The sequence below is a fragment of the Mustela lutreola genome, chromosome 9, assembly GCF_030435805.1.
Source record: "Mustela lutreola isolate mMusLut2 chromosome 9, mMusLut2.pri, whole genome shotgun sequence".
Lineage (NCBI taxonomy): Eukaryota > Metazoa > Chordata > Mammalia > Carnivora > Mustelidae > Mustela > Mustela lutreola.
In genome coordinates, this window is record NC_081298.1 from 133307331 (window position 1) to 133327205 (window position 19875).

At 37.8% G+C, this 19875-nt stretch overlaps 2 protein-coding genes across 3 annotated transcripts in view; one reads left to right on the top strand and one right to left on the bottom strand.

Moving 5' to 3' along the window:
• GEN1 (GEN1 Holliday junction 5' flap endonuclease) overlaps positions 1 to 15705 on the bottom strand; it is a 33377-nt gene extending 17672 nt beyond the window's left edge. Inside the window, exons 1-5 of one of the 2 annotated variants that reach the window (XM_059132597.1) lie at positions 15547 to 15705; positions 7642 to 15350; positions 6795 to 6981; positions 2759 to 2935; positions 1071 to 1181 (exon numbers count right to left, since the gene is read on the bottom strand). In XM_059132597.1, coding sequence (XP_058988580.1) covers positions 1071 to 1181; positions 2759 to 2935; positions 6795 to 6981; positions 7642 to 7802 — 636 coding nt within the window. In that variant the 5' untranslated portion in view covers positions 7803 to 15350; positions 15547 to 15705. Of the gene's footprint in view, positions 1 to 1070; positions 1182 to 2758; positions 2936 to 6794; positions 6982 to 7641; positions 15500 to 15546 lie in introns of those variants that run through there. The other variant, XM_059132596.1, reaches the window with a different exon arrangement.
• A 77-nt stretch (positions 15706 to 15782) lies between these two features.
• SMC6 (structural maintenance of chromosomes 6) overlaps positions 15783 to 19875 on the top strand; it is a 74499-nt gene continuing 70406 nt past the window's right edge. The window contains exon 1 of the mRNA XM_059132594.1: positions 15783 to 15990. The gene's annotated coding sequence lies outside the window, so the exon portion shown is untranslated. The remainder of the gene's footprint in view (positions 15991 to 19875) is intronic.

A 19875-nucleotide genomic window follows, 5' to 3' on the forward strand; every position in this document is an offset into this window, starting at 1 on the left:
TTAAAGGTTTCCCTCCTCCTGTGTTTCCTTTTCTTATTAGCTAAATAAAGTCATTTTCTCTCTCTGGTCACTGATGACATAAGTTAGAAATGATGGCTAATAATTTTACTATCCTGCTATTTTTTTCCTCTCTCCTAAACTCCGATGAAAAAACATAGAGATGTCATCCTTGTTAGACTTCTCCTGGGGATAGAATAATAGTATAATGAAGGATTTAATAAGAACATAGAGATGATCAGTAGGGACCTAATGAAGGGACGACATAATAAGAACTACAATTCAAGGCATTCCATACTTTTAAATATATTTAAGAATGGGGTTTGCCTTGTAATTTTTTTTTTAACATACAATATACTATTTGCTTCAGGGGTACAGGTCTGTGATTCATCAGTCTTACACATTTCATAGCACTCACTATAGCACATACCCTTCCCAATGTCCATCACCCAGTCACCCCATCCCTCCCGCCCCTTCTCCTTATAATTCTTAATTTATCACTCACCTATTAGCAGACCTATTTGTTACAGGGTACTTTACTTTGCATCTTAAATAAAATGTTTTCATGAACAAAACTCAATTTAATGCTAAGAGGCAAGGAAGGATGAATGGCTTATCCCAATAATCATGTTGCCTAGCAACAGTAAGAATACTGAGCATGTGCACAGCTGGAAAGCTGCAAGGAAGATTGAAAACCAAAAAACAGACAAAACAGTGATAGAAATTAATACTGGCATGACACAAGAAAAGAATAATTCCTGTATTTTTTTAAATGGTAGTAAAACTTGAATGTCATTCTCTTACTTTAGAGTAATGGTTTACTGACATGTAAGTTGTGGGCCTAGTTATTATTCCATTTTAATTTATACATTCAGTGTCACAATGAGCCAGTTTTTTAAATGTCACTTGAAATGCTGATTATTTTCTTTAGCAAATTGTTTATTATGCCTAAAATTATACTCTAAATTAGGTTCTTAATCAGATAGCTATATTATTTTTATATTTATACAGCATGTAAGGTATCAAAAAAGACACATTATGACTAGTAAGTAAATACAACAATCTAAGCATACCTTTGGAAGATAATCACAGCCCAGTAGTATAGCTAGTCCAACCAGAGCATCTCTATCTAAACCTAGTTTACTCTCAATAGACGACATTGTATAACAATCAACATGTGGATCCTAGAAAAAAGTAAACATTTGTAGATTAAACATTATAAAAAAGAATTTGTCTCTAAATGCTTAATTATTCCTAAAAGCTAAAATAGGGGGAAAAAAATTATCCTGATCACCAGAATCTTCACAGAATATAATACTTCAATATCTGGAAATAAAGTCATAGTTTCAAAAACTGGCTTGAAAAACAATCTATAATAGTCAAAATTTTCCTCTTCATTATTTTTTGATGTCTACAAAAAATTTTCATCCTACAGAATTAGACCCTGTAAAGTGAATATTGTAAAAAGTAAATATTCTCTGTAATTGCAACATCTAAAGTTAACCATTATACTCTTATTAACACTATAGTGCATATTCTTTTTTTTATTAGTTCAGAGGTAGAATTTAGTGATCCATTAGTTACATATAACACCTAGTGCTCATTCCATCAAGTGCCCACCGTAATGCCCATCACCCAACTAACCCTTCCCTCCAACCCACCTCCCCTCCAGCAAATCTGTTTGTTTCCTAGAGTTCAGTGTCTCTTATGGTTTGCCTCCCTCTCATGAATATTCTTCCAAAAAACACTTTGACATATATATGCAAATATTTATTATTATTGGCTGAATTTAGAATTATATAAAAGTACTATTTTGTAACATTTTTTGGTCACTAATACATCTTTAATATCAATAATACATATCTTTTTTTTTAATGATCAAGACCTGAGCTGGGATCAAGAGTCAGCTGCTTAACCAACTCAGTCACTCAGGTGCTCCAATATTATCTTTTTAATGACTGCTTGCTACTAATAAAATGGACTCTGAGGCAATGTGTCTCAGTGGGAACACTATTAGCATTTTCAGAGAGATAAGAGAATCATCTGGCAAGAGGTTTAGCTTTCCTGGCTCCAGTCTACCAAATGTCAATATAATCTTCCTTGCCCAGCTTTGAATAGTTACAACCAAAATTTCTGCTGGCAATACCTCTCTAACTGAGAACCACGGCTGTGTTTAATCATTCCCTAGAAATGGGCATTTGAGAAGTGCCTGAGTGGCTCAGTCAGGTAAGCAACTGACCTCAGCTTAGGCCATGATCTCAGGGTCCTAGGATCAAGCCCAGTATCAGGTTCTGGGCTCAGCTCTTCCCCCTGCTCATGCACGTGCTCTCTCTCTCAAATAAATAAATAAAATCTTAAAAAAAAAAAAAAGGGCACTCAGGCTGTTTGCCTCATTTTCTTTACTTACTAACAATGCTGCAATTAACATCCTTGTACATCTCTTCTTGCATATTTACAGGTGTTTTTGAGGATAAATTACTAAAAATGGAAATTCTGGGTCAAAGCAAGACATTTCATATGCATTTTTATAATACATTATCAAAACTGACTTAGAATTAAATCATGTGAAACAAATCAAGCTCTTAAAAGAGAAATCCACTTTTCAGAGAAAATGGACTATGTGTCATATTTGTAACCACATTTCATTTCATTTTGCAATTGTTATGTGCCAGGCATTATGGTAAGTATTTTACACCATTTAATAATCGCTTTTCAAAAGGTACTCTGTGGGACAAATGCTGAAAATGAGAAAGAAAAGTACCTTGGTATTCATAGTGAAATTCCTATAAACAGTCTGGGCGCCATAGAGGAAAGCATCCCCATCATCAGTGAGGCAGCCGTCTACGTAACCACTGGCATTAAGATAAGCACACATGGCTTCCGCTTCCCCAGCAGCTTGGACCCAGGGAATTCCTAAGCAATCCAGCATATCAAGGCACTGAAAAGAAAAGACAGATGCAAGAAATCTAAGAACACCATTTTACTGCTATTTTTTCCAGTGTTAGTAAATGACTTCTGTGTTATAAATATTAATTGTTAACTATTTAGGTGTTTTACAAATTGTGATATTTAAGAAATGATTGGAAATCTGAATACTGAATACTTTATGGCATTAAAGAGTGATAATAAGAAATGTAGTTTGGTTATGTTTATATTTATTTTTAAAGAGTCCTTATTTTTTGACATAGATATTGAAATACTGAAACTGAGGCAATATTATGTGTGGGATTTGCTTCAGAATGACATGGGAGTAGGGAGTGAGTGGGGACACAGATAAAACAAGATTGGCTAAGAGCTGTTAATTGGTCAAGATTGATGATGGGTTACTTTTATATTGATTTAAAAATTTCCATAACGAAAGCTTTAAAAATGGCAATTGAAAAGCAATCCACATTCAATTAAAAATTAATTTAAAAATTACATTTTGGGGACACCCGGGAGATTCAGTTGGTTAACTATTTGCCTTCAGCTCAGGTCAGGATCTCAGGGCCCTGAAATTGAGCCCCAAGTTGGGTTTCCTGCTTAGCAGAGAGTCTGCTTCTCCCTCCCCCTTTGCTCCCCGCACCTACCCCCACTCATTCTCTCTAAGAAATAAAATCTTTTTAATAAGCTGCATTTTAGAAAAAACATTAAATATTCAATTTTCACTGTTTTGTTCAATGTTATCTCAAGATTTAAAAAAAAATCTTTAAATGGTTATTAATTACATTAAGGTTTACATCTGCAAAACTACAAAAATTCCTCTCACATGATGGTCAACTTAATATGAACTCTTCCAAAGATGCTGTTATCAAATTTTATTTGAGACTTTACAGTTTTCTTCTTTTTCTCTATCATGTACATATAATGAAACTCTCATGTTGTGGGAAAGCACATAGGGACCAGTTGTTGATTTGTTCCCTGAGGTCAAATGGCTATGCAAGGTGGTTCTAGCCATGTGCTGATTAATAAATAATCCTCAGTGAGTTTCCTTTGTGTTACGAGTTGAACCCAGAAGAACAGCTTGTAGTCTAGCCTTACAGCCTAAGGCACTCTTTCTTGTCACTCATGCACTTTACAATGGGAAATACTGGGAATAGCGAGGAAAAGAGGCTTTTAATCTGTTGTAGTTTCTAGAGACTGATGCTGTAAATATCATGTTTTGCTTTAACTGACTGCTTGCATGATTATTACATAAGAAAAACCTCTGCCAGATGTTGCCCAAGGCAGACAGGATTCAAAAAGCAAAGTACTATGGTGGGGGAAAAAAAGAAGGTACTTTCCAGGTCTCTGGCTGGGTGACTTTAGGGAGATAGTTTTGATATTTCTGCCTTCCTCTAGGTAAGAAATATCCTTCCAGGGGCACCTGGGCGGCTCAGCTGGCTAAGCATCTGCCTTCAGCTCAGGATCAAGCCTCACGTCCAGCTCCCTGCTCAGCGAGGAGGCTACTTCTCTCTCCCCATTGCCTCTCCCCTGTTTGAGATCCTTCTCTCTCTCATCGTTAAATAAATAAATAAAATCTTAAAAAAGAAAGAAAGAAAGGAAGGAAGGAAGCAAGAAAGCTAATAAACAAGAGAGTTTGGAACTTATTTCAGATGCCTGCATTATTTGTCATTCCAACTCTTCAAAAACCAGCACAGAATTGGAGATGAGGCTGGTTATAAATTTGCCTACCCTAAGTCTATCATGTGGGGTGGTATTAGAGGAAAACCAATTTTGTTTCATCCTTATACCTAAAAGATGGCAGTGGGTTAGCAAGAAGTACGGCGTAGTAACTAAAAGTACAGATAAATGAAAATGAATTTTTTATTCATTCAGGCAACACTGAACAGTGACACAAAATGCTTAGGAACACCACAATTACTACAACTACTACAATAAAGAAAAAGAAACGGAGCAATTTTCTCAAGAAGACATGAACATCTTGTTACTTTATACTGGCTATTTCATGCCCTCAGTATGTGGACCATAGATATTTCCAGGAACAGATAATGTAAGAAATAATTAGAATCTAGTACAGATACTTTCTTCAACTACTGATAGTCATTATGGTGGAAAGATCACTAATTGGAAACTATTTTTTAAGATCACATTACAAATAGAAAATAAAATTTCAAGAGAAAAATGATTATTATTTTATGTAATATCTTTTAAAAGAAATGAAAATTTTAACCACAATTAAAAAGAAAAATGGAACGCCTGGGTGGTTCAGTTGGTTAAGCATCTGCCTTTGGCTCAGGTCATGATCCCAGGGTCCTGGGTTCAAGCCTTACATCAGGCTCCCTGCTCAGCTGGGAGCTTGCTTCTCTCTCTTCCTTTGCCTGCTACTCCCCCTGCTTGTGCTCTCCCCCTCTCTCTCCCTGTCAAATAAATAAAATCTTTTAAAAAAAGAAAGAAAGAAAAGAAAAATGGAGATATGAGTTAAAAGCAAATATAATAGAAGTATATATCTTTAACATAAAGAACTCGAATAACAACAACAAATTAAAACCTCAAAAGATTTGTCAGGCAAGGACAATGGCCCTTTATCAACTGAGACACTAAAACCTAAAATGTTTAACCTTACCATTAAAAGACCAATACACATTAAGTATGTATTATATGTATTTATATGTATTATATAAACAAATAACTTTGTTTTTGTATATGAAATAATACAAAGATAAGCATCCTAGCACCCAATGTTTTTCAGGCATACTGAAATTGCACATGTCAGATCTGTGCTGGTGAAAGTGATTGGCAAGAACTATAAAATCATTCCCAAACTTTGGTCTATCCATCCCACTTTGGGCAATTTATCTTAACAACCCAAGTCACAAGAAAAAGCTATGTACACAAAAAAATCTTCATCATAATTTCACAAATAATAGAGAATGAAAAGCAAACATATATGCAATCATGGGGGGAGGATTTCATAGTTTTCTGTAGTATTTCATACGTGTTACACCACCATTACAAGTTATAGATTTGGATAGAATGTGGCAAAAGGGAGACATGGGTACTATATGCGAAGTTAAATGTCCAAGATAAAAATCATGTGTGAGGACACCTTGGGTGGCTCAGTCAATTAAACAGACTTTTGTTTTCAGCCCAGGTCATGATCTCAGGGTTGTGGGCTTTGTGCTGGACAGGAAGCCACCTTATGATTCTCTCTCTCGAGGTACCTGGGTGGCTCAGTGGGTTAAAGCCTCTGCCTTCGGCTCAGGTCATGGTCCTGGGATTGAGCCCTGCATCGGGCTCTCTGCTCAGTGGGGAGCCTGCCTCCCTTCCTCTCTCTCTGCCTGCCTCTCTGCCTACTTGTGATCTCTGTCAAATAGATAAATAAAATCTTTAAAAAAAAAATTCTCACTCCCAATGAATGAGTGAAGTATGAGCTCATTAGATCTCTATTCGAGGAAATTCTTTAAGTGCTGAAGATGTCATAACGGGTAACATATATCAACTCCCTACTATGTAGTAGTTGAGTTAGATATTGGAGATTATATATATATATATATATTTTATTTTTTATTTTTTATTTTTTTTTAATTTTCACCACATTCCTGCAAAGTGTTACTATCCTCATTGCACAGGTTAGGAAGTAAAGCAGATATAATTTAAAAACCTTGCTCAACATCTCAGAATTTCCATATGCCAAAGCCAGGCTTGAACTTGGGTGAGTTTCACTACATAATATAAACTCTCTTCTATATCCCCACTGGCCTTCTAGTTATATTAAGTTTAGTGAGTATTAAAGATTATGATATAACAACCTTTATCAGAATAAAATGCATTCTCTAACTCAAATCAGAATTATTAAATCGTATCTAAACACTCACCTCTTTTAAAACTGATTTAAAATGTGATCTCCCTGTTCTCTGAGACCATGTTTTTCCTGAAGGCCCATATCGAATCTGATTCCTCCTGCTTATGACATCAGCTTTCAGCTTTGGGGGCTCCCCTTCCATAACGAACACCAGTTTTACATCCATCAGTGTTAAACAGGAGATACGAAAAAATAAGTTCCTTAAATATAAAAATCAGTAAACCATTAATAATCAGATGCTGATGGCAAAAGTCAACATAGCAATACGACATAATGGCAAGAACATCAGACGATTACCAAAAAGGTTACACGGAAACACATTTTATGTATTCATATTCTGTTTTCAGTGAACTGAGAAACCACGGAATGTTTTTAAGCAGGAGAGATTTATGATGGTTCTAAGTGCTACATGGAAAACAGTTTAGAGGAGGAGGAGGCCAGGAGCTGAGGAAGGAAAACTCATGCAAGACATTTCAGTACAGATGAGAGATGATGGTGCCACACACTGAGGTCCTCCCTCTGGGCGCTGACAGAAGTTTCTTAAAACAAGGAATATTCTGGAAGTAGAACTGACAAGACTCCCTGATATACTGGATGCAAGGTGGGGCCACACAGAGAATGGCTCCCAAATTTCTGGCTTCTAGTCACCAAAGCATCCTAGTGTATATGGGAATTAGGCAGCTAGGTCTGTGAATCTGGAGCTCAAATGTGTGAGCCATCGATTTATTAGAGATGGCAGAGACCGACATGTTAGCAACATATTTTAAAATTCCAAAATGGACAGCAACAACAAAGAAACAAACCAAGACATGACCTGCTTATGCAATTATACATCTATGTCCTAAGAACATTTACTATACCTGAGGTGGGGCTTCATGACGGTTCCAATCATTTTTTTGACTGTCTGTGCTTCACATACCCAGAGACTCAGATCAACTGCAATGGTTTTCCCACAGAGATTATGCAACTGGAGGTGCTGCTTTACAGGCTCCAAAATTGGCCATAAGTCATTCACGCCCATTCTGGTGATCGCCTGCTGTTATCTGAAACACACTTCATAATATGGATTGTTAAAGACACAGGAGCTCAGAACAGAAATTCACAGAATATATTCTATGTTTGTTTAGGATAATTCACAAATAGAGAACTCTCCTTATTTCCTTCAGCTTTTTGGAATGCTTCAAGAACATCTGAAACCTTAACAGTGGTGGTAATTTCCCTACTAGCTACGAAAATACTGATGCAACTAATGGATTAAGTTATTTGCAAATGGTACCATGCTGGATTTGTCCTTAAAAATCCACTCCTCACCAAATACGTGTTTCTTTGGAGTACTGAAAAATAACGTTATTTTTAAATTTAATGGAATCCAAATGTCAATGGTCTTATCCCTCCTCATTCTCTCTTCTTGTCTATGTTCTCTTTAGCAGTGGTTGAGAATAACGTTTCTTACATGGCTATATTAAGATTGCATGAAATTTAGAAGATAAAAGGGGAAAAAAAAAACCCAAATGGTAGTAATTGGCTTTGTTCCAGCTGTTAACAAGCAATAACAAATGCAGAGATGGGTACCAGCGATGATGCTATAAATCATATTTGTCTTCTTGAGAATTCATTCCTTGATTTACATACCTAAAGCAAGAATAGGACTAGTATTCTATCATAATCAGGAAATACAAGAAAACAAATGCAAAGAAGCATGCAAATAAGTAAATTAAGGCAAAAACACTAGGTCAATGGAAAATGGGGGGGCATAAAATGGAGTTGGAGGCATATGAAATTATCTTTTTATAAAGTTGACTTTTCAAATTGCAAAGTCATACATGTTTATCGTAGAAAATTAAAAAAAAAATCTTTGAAAGAACAAAAAAATTTAAAATCACCTATACTGCCACTATTGAAAGAAAACTTTTAAACTCTTCAGTTTTACAAGGCATTTTAAAACCAAAATTGACTTAAACCCTGCTATTCTAACCTGCTTTGGTATTTTCTATCGTCTATTTTTTCCTTATTAAACACCTATATCTGTTTTTCTCTTACTTTGTTATTATTTGATGAGCGTATTATGTAGTATTTGCAATGATGATTCAGTCTCACTCTATAAACATAATTGAGATTATCATCCTCTGAATAATGACCTTAATTCATTCCAGAAACACAGGTAGCATACAAAAAATACTACAAAAGCCTATCACTATGCAAAACACAAACCAATGCAAACCCATTCTAAATAAAAAATACCGTGTTGTCTGTTCCTTTAACAGATTCCACAGCAAAAGCAAATTTTCTCAAATTATACATAGTTGCAAAGAAAACAAATGCTGGGCTGTTGTTATTGTCTCTGCACTTTTCTGAATCTTAATTTTATATTGTGGCCAGGGCCACTTTTAGTAGTATTTTGTGTATTAATTTTTTTAATGAAGAATTGATCCAATATTTGCTGATATGTCACTTTACAAAGAAAAAATACACATCGTTAAATGCAAAGTATAAGGAATTAGGTAGTTTATTTCACATAAGCAGCCCCACTGGTTCAATGTTGCATTGTGGCATTGATTCGAAGATAAGGTTTTATCTCTGTTAATGTGAAAAGTTGTAGTTAATTCTGGACAGAGTGGAGACACATGTATTTTCTAAGTTATTATGAAAGGAAATAAGACTTTCATAGTCTTAAATATCAGAATGTATAAAATTCAGAAGTAGAAAGTTTGGGAGGGACATTTTTGTTTACAGTTTTGCTTTCCTTTTATTTGTGATTCAAGTTGAGTGTACCAGAATGGATGGTTACTGAAGGAAATTCTGCAATTTCTCTCTCTGGAGGAAAGTTATATTTCATTTAAATATGACCCTGACTCTAGCTGTCAAAATTTTAAATGCAGGTTATCTTCTGATTAGCAAAAGCTCTCCCAGGAATTTAAGATATGCTCTTAGAGCTGTGAGATTTATATAAAAGGATATCAACTGTAGCATTGTTTACAATAGTAAAACAATAAGAAGAAACAAATGTCCACCAAGGAGTACCTTAATAAATTATGGCACGTTCAAAAAGAACAGAAAAAAAAAAATGGGATAGATCTACTTGTATAGTCTCCCAAGTTTTAAAATGAAAAGAGGTTTTCATTTTTCAAATGAAAAATAGGTTATGTATCAGGGATGACTATAGTTTAGGAAGGGGAAGAAGAATTACTCTTCAAAGTACACACCTTTGTTTTTTTAATAATCATATGCATACATTATTCTTCAAATTTAAAAAAAGTTCAAAAAAAAGTATCTGTAAAAGGTTGGGGAAATAGGGGCACCTGGGTGGCTCAGTGGATTAAGCCTCAGCCTTCTGCTCAGGTCATGATCTCAGGGGTCCTGGGATTGAGCCCAGCATGGGGCTCTCTGCTCAGCGGGGAGCATGTTTCCCCTTCTCTCTGCCCATCAGTCGGCCTACATGTGATCTCTATCTGTCAAATAAAAAATAAAATCTTAAAAAAAAATCTATAAAGTTTGGGGAAATAAAACTAGAAATCTTTAGGTGGTTTATTTCTTGCCTAAATATTAAGAGATCAAATATGACTATAGTTTATGGGTCAAATTAAAAAGCAAGTTTCTGCAAATTTGTAAGTACCTCGTATCAAATCTGACTTGAGTATGGCTCTTCTAGGGATGAGTGATTCACATTCTCCCGTTTTCTTCAGATTCTCTAGGAGCTAGTCATGTGGACTTAAACAAGGCTCATTTTTCCCTCTGGCCTTTCCTGCTCACAGGTTCCTTCCTTCCAGTCTTATCTCTAATGCTTCATGACATGAGTTGACTACACATATCTAAGTAAGTAATAATGACTGAAGATTCCCATCTAGTGCAGTGTTGTTTATGATGGCACAGATAAACCACATTTATGTAAAGGACTGGAATGCAGATTATATTCCTTCTGAAGGTTGTAGAAAAAAAATGAGAGCCGCTGATGAGGTAGAGTCTTGATTTTACAAACTGAAGTCCTCTAAATATTTCAAGCATATTAGGAACATTTTTTTAAAGAATTTAATGAAATATTATTCACTAGGGCTGCCAAGCATGAGAAAAAATAAGACTACAACTGATTCTATTAAAACATTAAAATTCCACAGATTGGATCCCTTAAGCAAGACCAAGAGGGCTTTCAACTAAGCCCATAAATAATGTTTTATAAAGATTTTATTTATTTATTGGGGCAGGGGGAGAGGGTACAGGAACAGGGGGGAGGGGCAGTGGGAGAAGCAGACTCCCTGCTGAGCAGGGAGCCAGATTAGAGGCTCCATTGCAAGCCCCTGGGATAGGTGACCTGAGCCAAAGGCAGATGTTTAACCCACTAAGGTACCCAGGCAACCTAATAATATTTTTAATATAACATGATTATTACATTTAAAACTTAATTCTTCATGCCATTTTATTTTCTTTTGGCAGCATAAACCTGATTTAAAGAACGAGCATCCACAGTTAGGTTACAGAACCGCCAGCACTGGTAGCTGAACAGTTATCAGTAATGTCTACCTAGGACACCCATTTTGGCTCTTCCTGTATTAAAATGAGAGAGAAGGCTACAAAGTTGTAACCACAGTTACTTAAACACAACTGTTATGAACCATGTAGGCAAACAGAACAACAGAATTATCTGTTGGTTCCCAGAAAGCAAAATTTGAGTTACTATATCTGAACTAAAGTGTTTTCTTCTCCATTTTTCCTAAGTGATGCTGTATTTTCCAGAAAACTGTCTCTTTCATTGCCAATCTTTTTGGTCACCATATTTTAAAATCTATCTCAAAGCTTTTAAAAAGACTTTGATACTTTACCCTACAGTCCCCATGTAGCTATTGAAATGGATTTCAAAGAGGAGGGTCTCTTTGTGCTCCCCAAAGAGTAATGCTTGGCTCAGTTTCTTTCATTAGCATCATGGTAGAATTCCTGATACTGTGAAATATTTTTTTCCTCACTTTTTTCTCTAAATGATAGGAATCAAGGGAACATTTTAATAGGAGCTAGCTTCTATGACATGCCCCCCAAAATCTTTTTTCTCTAACTTTACACTAACGAACTTGTTAGAACTTCTTGAATTACAAGATTTTATAAAGCCTTCACTGTTTTTAACTAAAAAATAACAAATTAGAACTATGCCAAGCAACATATTAAAAGGGTTGGGAGTGGGCATGGGAACTGCAAAGTGAGCAGGAAGATTTGAGGAAGAATATTTTTAGAGGCAAAGGCAGACTACACTGGAAAGGACATTTTTGTTGAGTCTCCTTTGAAGACTCTATAATGAGCTCTTCACCAGTCTCCCTCTTATTACTTATCCCACTTACCTGACATCTCCCCGGGCTGTTAACTAGAATACCAAATTCCCTACTCTACCTTCATGGGGATGCATAATATGCATTTAACTCCTGATTCCACCACCTCGCCTCAAAACTGTTTTACTTCCAGTTGCTTAGGCCATAAACCTAGCAGTGCTCGATTCTTCTTTTTACTCAGCTCTCCAATGCCCTCTCCATCAGGAAATCCTCTACCTTTAAGATATACCCAAAATCCCCATTTCTAGTTGATAGAACTCTGGCGTTGCCTATAGACAAACTTTAACAGTCTTCCAAATCGCCTCCCTGCTTCCACTTTTTACTACCCTCCTCTCCTACACAATCATTCTCCTTCTAGAAGCCTAAAATCCTATTTAAAAACCTAAAACATACTAAGATCATCATCTGCCTGTTTGTCACATGTGCATCTATTCCTTCTGTTTATTATATTAATTTACTTCTTCATTTATGGTGCTATCTTAGAGCCAGTTACAAAACAAAAACAAAAAAAATACATAAAATTACGTAAGGGTTCTACATGTAATACATTATTTTAAAATATTATTTTAGGATTATCTTCATTAGATCTATGATCTAAATCAGTTAAATTTAGATCTATGATCTAAATCAGTTAAATTTAGAATGCATGTTGAAAAATCATTCCTAAGAACAGAATATATTAAAAATACCCAATAGTCCAGAAAGGGCAAAATTATGTAAAATGTATATTTTATGAAAAATAACATCATGTTCTAAGAATGCAGTTATTCCTAAATGTCTATTCCTGGGATCTATTGTTTTCCATTCCTTGCCATTTTCTTTGCTTCAGTGCTTCCTCTGTACATTAAGCTTCAACAGTAACATTGTAAAAGCATATAATGTTCCAAAAAGGGATAGAATGCCACAGCTTTTAAGATATTCAAGTACAACTACACTGGAAGATAGAACAGATGAATGAGGTCATGATCATCAGCTTGAGGTTACTTGAATATAGCTCTGCATTAAACACAACATATATCATTAAACACAACATATATCAAAGTCTCTCACAACTACGCAAAATTTTCTCTTATTTTTCAATAAGATACAATTTGAAAAAATCGTGGTGTGGGATGTGGGGAGTCTCTACTCCCATCTTCATAATGTAGTACTTTTACTGACATCAATCTGATCATGCCATCAGTATATTATTACATATAAAAAGAAGTTGCCTTAACATATTAACAATTCTTAAGAATTAATGTGACACAAGAATATTTATATGAATCAGCAAAGTCATAACAACCCACAGTAAATAACTTTATAACCTATTAGTGACTTCAATTTATTTAGTTTACTGAAAAAGCATTAGACTTGGAATTAGAAACCTAGGATTTTGGTCTTGGATAGAATACTGAAGCTGTATGACCTTGGAAAGACATTTAACCCATCTACAAAATGGGAGGTACTAAACCAGATGAACTATAGGATTCTGATATTCTTTGAACCTCCTGACCAATTTTGGTAGCTTGTACTAAAATAAAACCAGTCTATTCTAGATACTACTGCTTGACAGAAAGAACACAAATTTCTAGTTTAAAAAAGCCCTCAAGAATTCACTACAGGTTAAAATAAAACAAATCCTTTGATGTAACCATATGGTGCCCATAAATCAATTTATGCTCCTAAAACTTCCTTAAAAGCTAATAAGCTTTTATTGGTTAATTATAAAACTGAATGAGGTGAGAAAAGCACAGAGCCTTGCTAATTCCACTAATGAATCAAATTTTAAAGAACATAAAAAGAGGTCAGTGGTTTGATTTATGCAAAAATACACATTTTATTAAACCAACAGTTTTCCAATTTTATTTCAGTTTTAAGCAAAAACATTAGGAAAAAACTAACAACAAAATGAGAAATATTTTAAGTTTCCCAGCTCCCACTTACAAGACTATTTTCACATAAAGATAGGTAAATGGTTTAATTCAGTTCAAGATTGGACTGTATGGGATTTCCACCTAATCTCACTAATTAATGCTGGTTTTTTATTCTCTCTTCAGTTTTATTTTCATATGAATTTAGCATAAACTTTGAAGCATAATATACGCCAGACTTATAGTTAAGTGTTTATTAAATACCTACTATGTACACCAGGAACTCTAGATGCTAGATACAATAATGAGTGATAAAGCCCTGCATTTAAGGATTTTATTAGGGCAAAGTGAGACAAGAGATGAAAAGAGAATTACAACAACGTGACAAGGACAGGCCAAGTTAACGTAAGCTACAGGACTACATAAATAAATACCTTACCTAATATTGAGCATCAAGGAGGGCTTCCTAAAGGAAGTGACATTGACCAGAAACCACCCAAGTGTTCCCCACTGTTTACCAACAAGGACCACTTAAGACTAGATGTTGTGCTGTTTTTGTCTGTTTTGACCAGGTCCTACTTTTCACTGTGCCATGACAAGGGCCACCATGGCAAGGGCCACCATGGGAATAAGATACATTTGATTCTCTTTAGAAGCAAAAGGTCACTTCCACAGAAGGAATTCATTACTGGAGCCCAGACAATTGTCATCTATTTGGGGGTGAAGCAGCGCAGCGGTAAATGCCACGTTCCCCCACCTACAAGGGAAGACTGTGGAATATAAGAAATTGAGTATTGGACTAATGTACTCAGTGAAAGAGCTGTGTAAAGACCTGAGAGGTCGGTTAATGTCTGGGGAAGAACAGCACTGAACGCTACGCCAAGAAACTTAAAACTTCGTCAGTTCCGGTATTTACTGAGGGGGAGGGATTTACAGTAGAGGCCGGCGCGGGGGGAAAGACTAAATAACCACAACGCCTTAAGGGAAGTATGTCCAGAGCACAACACTGAAAAAGGAACATCCCGGCTAGTCTCCGCCTGCCTGGGCCTGGACCGGGGCGTGGCCGTTCGCCCCCAGGGTGCCCGGGAGAACATCCAGGGGCCATCGGCCTCGGCGGAGAGGAGCGAGCGCCGGGCGGCCGGGGGTCAAGCAAGCACGGCCGGACCGCGGCCAGGCGGCGCTCCCACCGTACTCCCAGCCGAGCCGCTGACCGGGGTTCGGAGGAGCGCCCCCAACCCAGCCTTTCAGAGGAGCCAGAGGAAGGACGGGTCGGGGCCGCCTCTCCACAATCCGCCGGACTTACCCGGACACCCCTTTCTCCTCGGTTTTGGAAGACGCCCCTCCGTCTTTTACCAGTTTGGCCTGAATCCTAACTACTGCTGCCTCCAAGTTTACAAATTTTCTCTTCTAAAAAAAAAAAAAAATTAAGCGAAAGAAAAGGAAAAGTGCTCTTTCCTTTTTCCCTAAGCAAAGGCTACCGCTTGGACGGCAGCCCCCGGACCCGGGCAGCCGCCGGAGCACTTCTAATTCCGCGCCCCCTCCCCCGAGGCCCCGCCTCTTCCGGGAAGTAACCGTCCCCCTTCCCGCGACTGCAGTCTCTCACTAGGCTTTCCGGGCTTCCAGACGCCCGGTTCTACGCATGCTTGGAACTGTTACCGGGGTGCTCCGAGTTCTCTTCCCTTTCACTTAGGCAAATCACCCGGCCCCGCGCGTCCCGCCGACGAGAGCCCTGCGAGCCTACCAGCTTCCCCGTCGGCTGAGGGGCACTTCCGGCCCCTCCTCTTAGACTCTAGAGGCGCGAAAACTCCGAACCGCGCACGCGCGCGCTGAGCTCCGGCGGGAGGGGGGGGCGGGGCGCAGGCGCGGAGTGTCCGGCGGTGGGCGCCGGGGCAGCCAGCCTCCTGCCTTCTCCCACCGCGGGCGCGCGGTTCCCCGCGGGCCAACGGCGGCTAGCCGAGGCCGAGACGCCCCAGGGTGCCCTTGCCGCCCCGCTACCCAAGACAGCAGCCCCGATCGGGTTCCTTGGGGAGACTTGGACTTGTTCGAGGTAAGGTGAGGGCGCGCGCTGTCGCTCTCCCTTGCTCCGGATCAATCCCCTCGCTGCCCCCTTAGCCGGAGCCCTCCAGCCCACCTGGTGGCGGCTCGGTCACCGGAGCTGCGGCGGTGTCCCGGGTGTACCCGCGGGCCCGAGCGGGCCAGCCCGCCGGTGGGGATCTTCGGGCTTTCTCTGCGGGCGACACGGGTCTCCTCAACCGCGGGAAACTTGCCCGTGGCAGCTGGGGCCCTCCTCGGGCTCCGCCGGCGGGGCTGGCAGTCCGGCTTGGGCTGTGGGACCCGGCGCCCGGCCCCTACCGGCCCTCGGCTTAGAGGAATAGCTTGAGGGGATGCGGTGGTGGGAGAGTGGGCTCGGACCTCGGGCGCGTAGAGCGAATCGGATACCTCACCAGCAGCAACTTAGTCTGTTTACGAATGTATGCAAATAGCACTTTAATTAGATTTGTTGTTAAACCCCAGCGCCATGACAACGCCGGTTGTATTATGTAGGAAAATTAAGTTGTAATGTTTGTAATGTTTGTGGAGGTTTTGTGATGGCATTTCTGTTCCCTCTTTTCTTGTGGAAATGAACTGAGGAGGAATCCCGATTGGGAATTGCGGGACGCAAGGCTAGGATAGAGAAACGGCTGTGGGACCAATAAGACTTGAGATAATACTGTGGTGATTCCTGGAAAGAGGAACGATTTTGTGTGTAAACCCTGGAGCCAGATTTTACGCGAGCGCTTTTTACTCCGTGTATATTTCATGAGTAGGAGATTAAAAGCGGGTGTTTTAAGACAAGCTATTTCGGAATGTATATTCAAAGCAAAAAAAAAAAAGTCCAAACTCCATAACTTTTAGGTAACTGCTGTATATATAGTCTTCTAAAATATTCAATAACAGAAAAAGATAAAAGAAAGAAATTCAATAGCATATGCATTGGCCTGCAGGTGTTAGGTAGTAAGTAGTTCCTTGGGTGTGTGGGTGGAAGGGAACATATTAGAACTTCTACTTTGATTTCCTTTGTCTCATTCTAGTACTGTGTGAAATACACAGAGTGATCATTTTATGTTGAAATATGTATTCAACCTTTCTTTTTCTGACTGGAGATCAGATTTGGAGATCATTAGAATATTGCTTGTAAAACACGTTTTTCTGTGAGAGAATAACTGTTACGTGACCCAGAGCTTTTTGGTATCACCTCTTTTTCTGTAATTGGAGGAAAATAGCCCTAATGCCTAACAGCAGGATTCTTAAATACGTGTGTGTGGTGGCAGGAGAATATTTATAGCCCTATTTTAATCTATAATAAATATAAAGCATTTAGTATTGAGGTTGGCAACAAAAGTAAGTACAAATTCCCTAAAGGTTTATTTTACTGAGTGTCTAGATGTAGAATTTTATATAAAACCTACCTAAATGTTGACTTACCGTTTTTTAGAACTAAGTTAGACAAATTAATCAAAGCTGTATTTAACTTACTTTCAGAATCAATAAACAAGAAACTCAAAATTTTACCATAATGGTATGCATTATATTTAAGGCATAATTAGTTGCATTTCACAGTTCTGTGTACACACACATTAGTAAGTCCAGGTGACTGAGGGTCAACTATAGTCACTTCTGTTAATGTTAGCATTTTGATTCACTAGTTAATGAGATATGTCTTTTCTCATTTAACATACTTTCCCTGGTGACCAAATTCAAAATAATTTCTGTAGCTTTCTCAGCACCACTCCCAAATCTACCCTTACTGCGGAGTATATTTTACTCCTTCTCAATATCCTAGAAACACTTCCAACTCTGTGTTTCGAGACAAAATAAATGTATTATTTACCCCTTTTCTTTCCAAACCTGCACTGTGTACTTATTATGGCATTTAGCGTTGTGTGAAGATTGTTTCTAAATATGAAACACAAAATGAAGTTTTTGAAAGCCCCAAGTTTTAATTGGCTCAAATACTAACATTAGAAGGACACATCACATTTCAGTCCTTTTTGTAGTTTTATACATTAACGAAAGATAGATAAGAAGATGAATAAATTAATAGCCAATTTCACTGCCTATAAACAAGCTTAGTTAGTTGTTCATGCCTGGAGGAACCTGGGCGTTGAAGAGGTTTGACTTTGGATTTTGAACAAACCTGGGTTTAGATATGAGTTCTGCTAAGTTACAGCTACTTGCATCTGGGCAAAAGGTCTTCTTGAGTCTCAATATCCCCTTTTGTAAAATAAGGACAGTACTTAGAAGGATGTTGAGGATTAAAGGAGATAAAGTGTTTATCTCAAAAGCTAAGCATGTAATAAGTAGATATTTAACAAATGTTAATTCTACTCCCATTTCTCCCATACTTTTAAATCTCTTGGTTTCTTCTGTTCCTCTCATCCCTGATACTGTCACTGCTTTCCTTCAGTGCTCCCTCACCCTCAGTAGCTGGGCTCTTTTGGCCCTATTCACACTCACTGTGTTTTATCTGTCCTCTAGGTTGAGGCCACAGGAATGTTATTAAAACACAAATCCGAGTGTTCAGATTTTATTATCTGGAATGTTGTGCTTAGTGCTTCCCAGTTTTGCTGATCTAGAATGGTTTGATAGATGGACTTTTGAATTTTTTTCACTTAACTCTATTATTTATTGTGTATTGCATCTTAGGATTTTATGGTATATCCCAAGCAATGTGCTTAATTAGTTCACTCCATAAAAATGAGGTCGTTTAATGCAGAACTGAGTGTGTCGGTGGTGGTGGGAGGGGCAGGGTTGGAGATGCCATAAACACACTCCACAGCAGATTCAGATGTGGCAGCAATTTGCCTTTATTTTTGACCATTATTTCTTACTGTTTATACAGTTCTGTTACATCTGCTCTGACTGCTCTTAGTTCCTACTTGGATATTAATGAGAAGTATGAATTATTAGATGGCTCACAATAAAATTTAAAATTTAGGCATTTATAATCCTGTTGAAGTGTATTTGACCTATCAAATTTCCTATTCACTTACTTGCTGTAATGAATTGGTTACCAATTTTCCTTCTTGAACTTATTTTTTATTGATAGTTATATATGTGTTACTATTCTGCTCTGATTTGCTTCCTGTGAGAGAGAGATGTATTCTTTAATTCTGACTTTTTTTATTGTAAATAAACAAATGAAGAGCTTTATGAATGTATTGAAAATCCGAGAGGAGATATTTTTTCCCTTTTGTATTTCAGAATATTAGCGGTATTTTTCTTTGCATCTATTTATGTGTCTCTTTAGCCTTTAGAAACAATTTTACTGTATTAACTTGTGTCTAACTCTCAGGACATTCATATGTGTTTTTAAAAATCCATTATCATTAAATTACAGAGTGATTTGTATTTTAAAAAGTAGGATCCTTCACTATCTGTCAGGTGCATGTTACCATGGCAACCTAATAGCAAACTGCAAATCCCAGGCCAAACACAGCAAATAAAAAACATCGTCATCAGGTAGCACACCATCTTCTGTGTAGTACAGAATCTCACATTCACTGTAAGAAGCTTAACCACATTTATACATGCACCTTCCTCCCCCAGTTTTACTTGAAAAACTACCATGTTTTCATGGTAAGATACTAAAACCAGTCAGCTGATGTCTGAGTGCCTGCTAATTGCAAGATCATTATTGGGCATTAATGAAAACTGTATCTAAAAAGGAACTTAATGCGGGGAAAACCAAATGGTAATTTGTCCTCTCTGTTTTCCTACAATAAATAAATTACTGCTCAGTAATTGAGAAGGAAATAGAGAATGGGTGGGAGAGAAAGAATTTTTGGGAAAATAATGGCTTGGTGGTATTCCAGGAAATTTAAGTTAGCAACAAGCAACAACAAACTAATATACATCGACTTTGTTTTGTTTTTCGTTTTTTTTTAAAGAT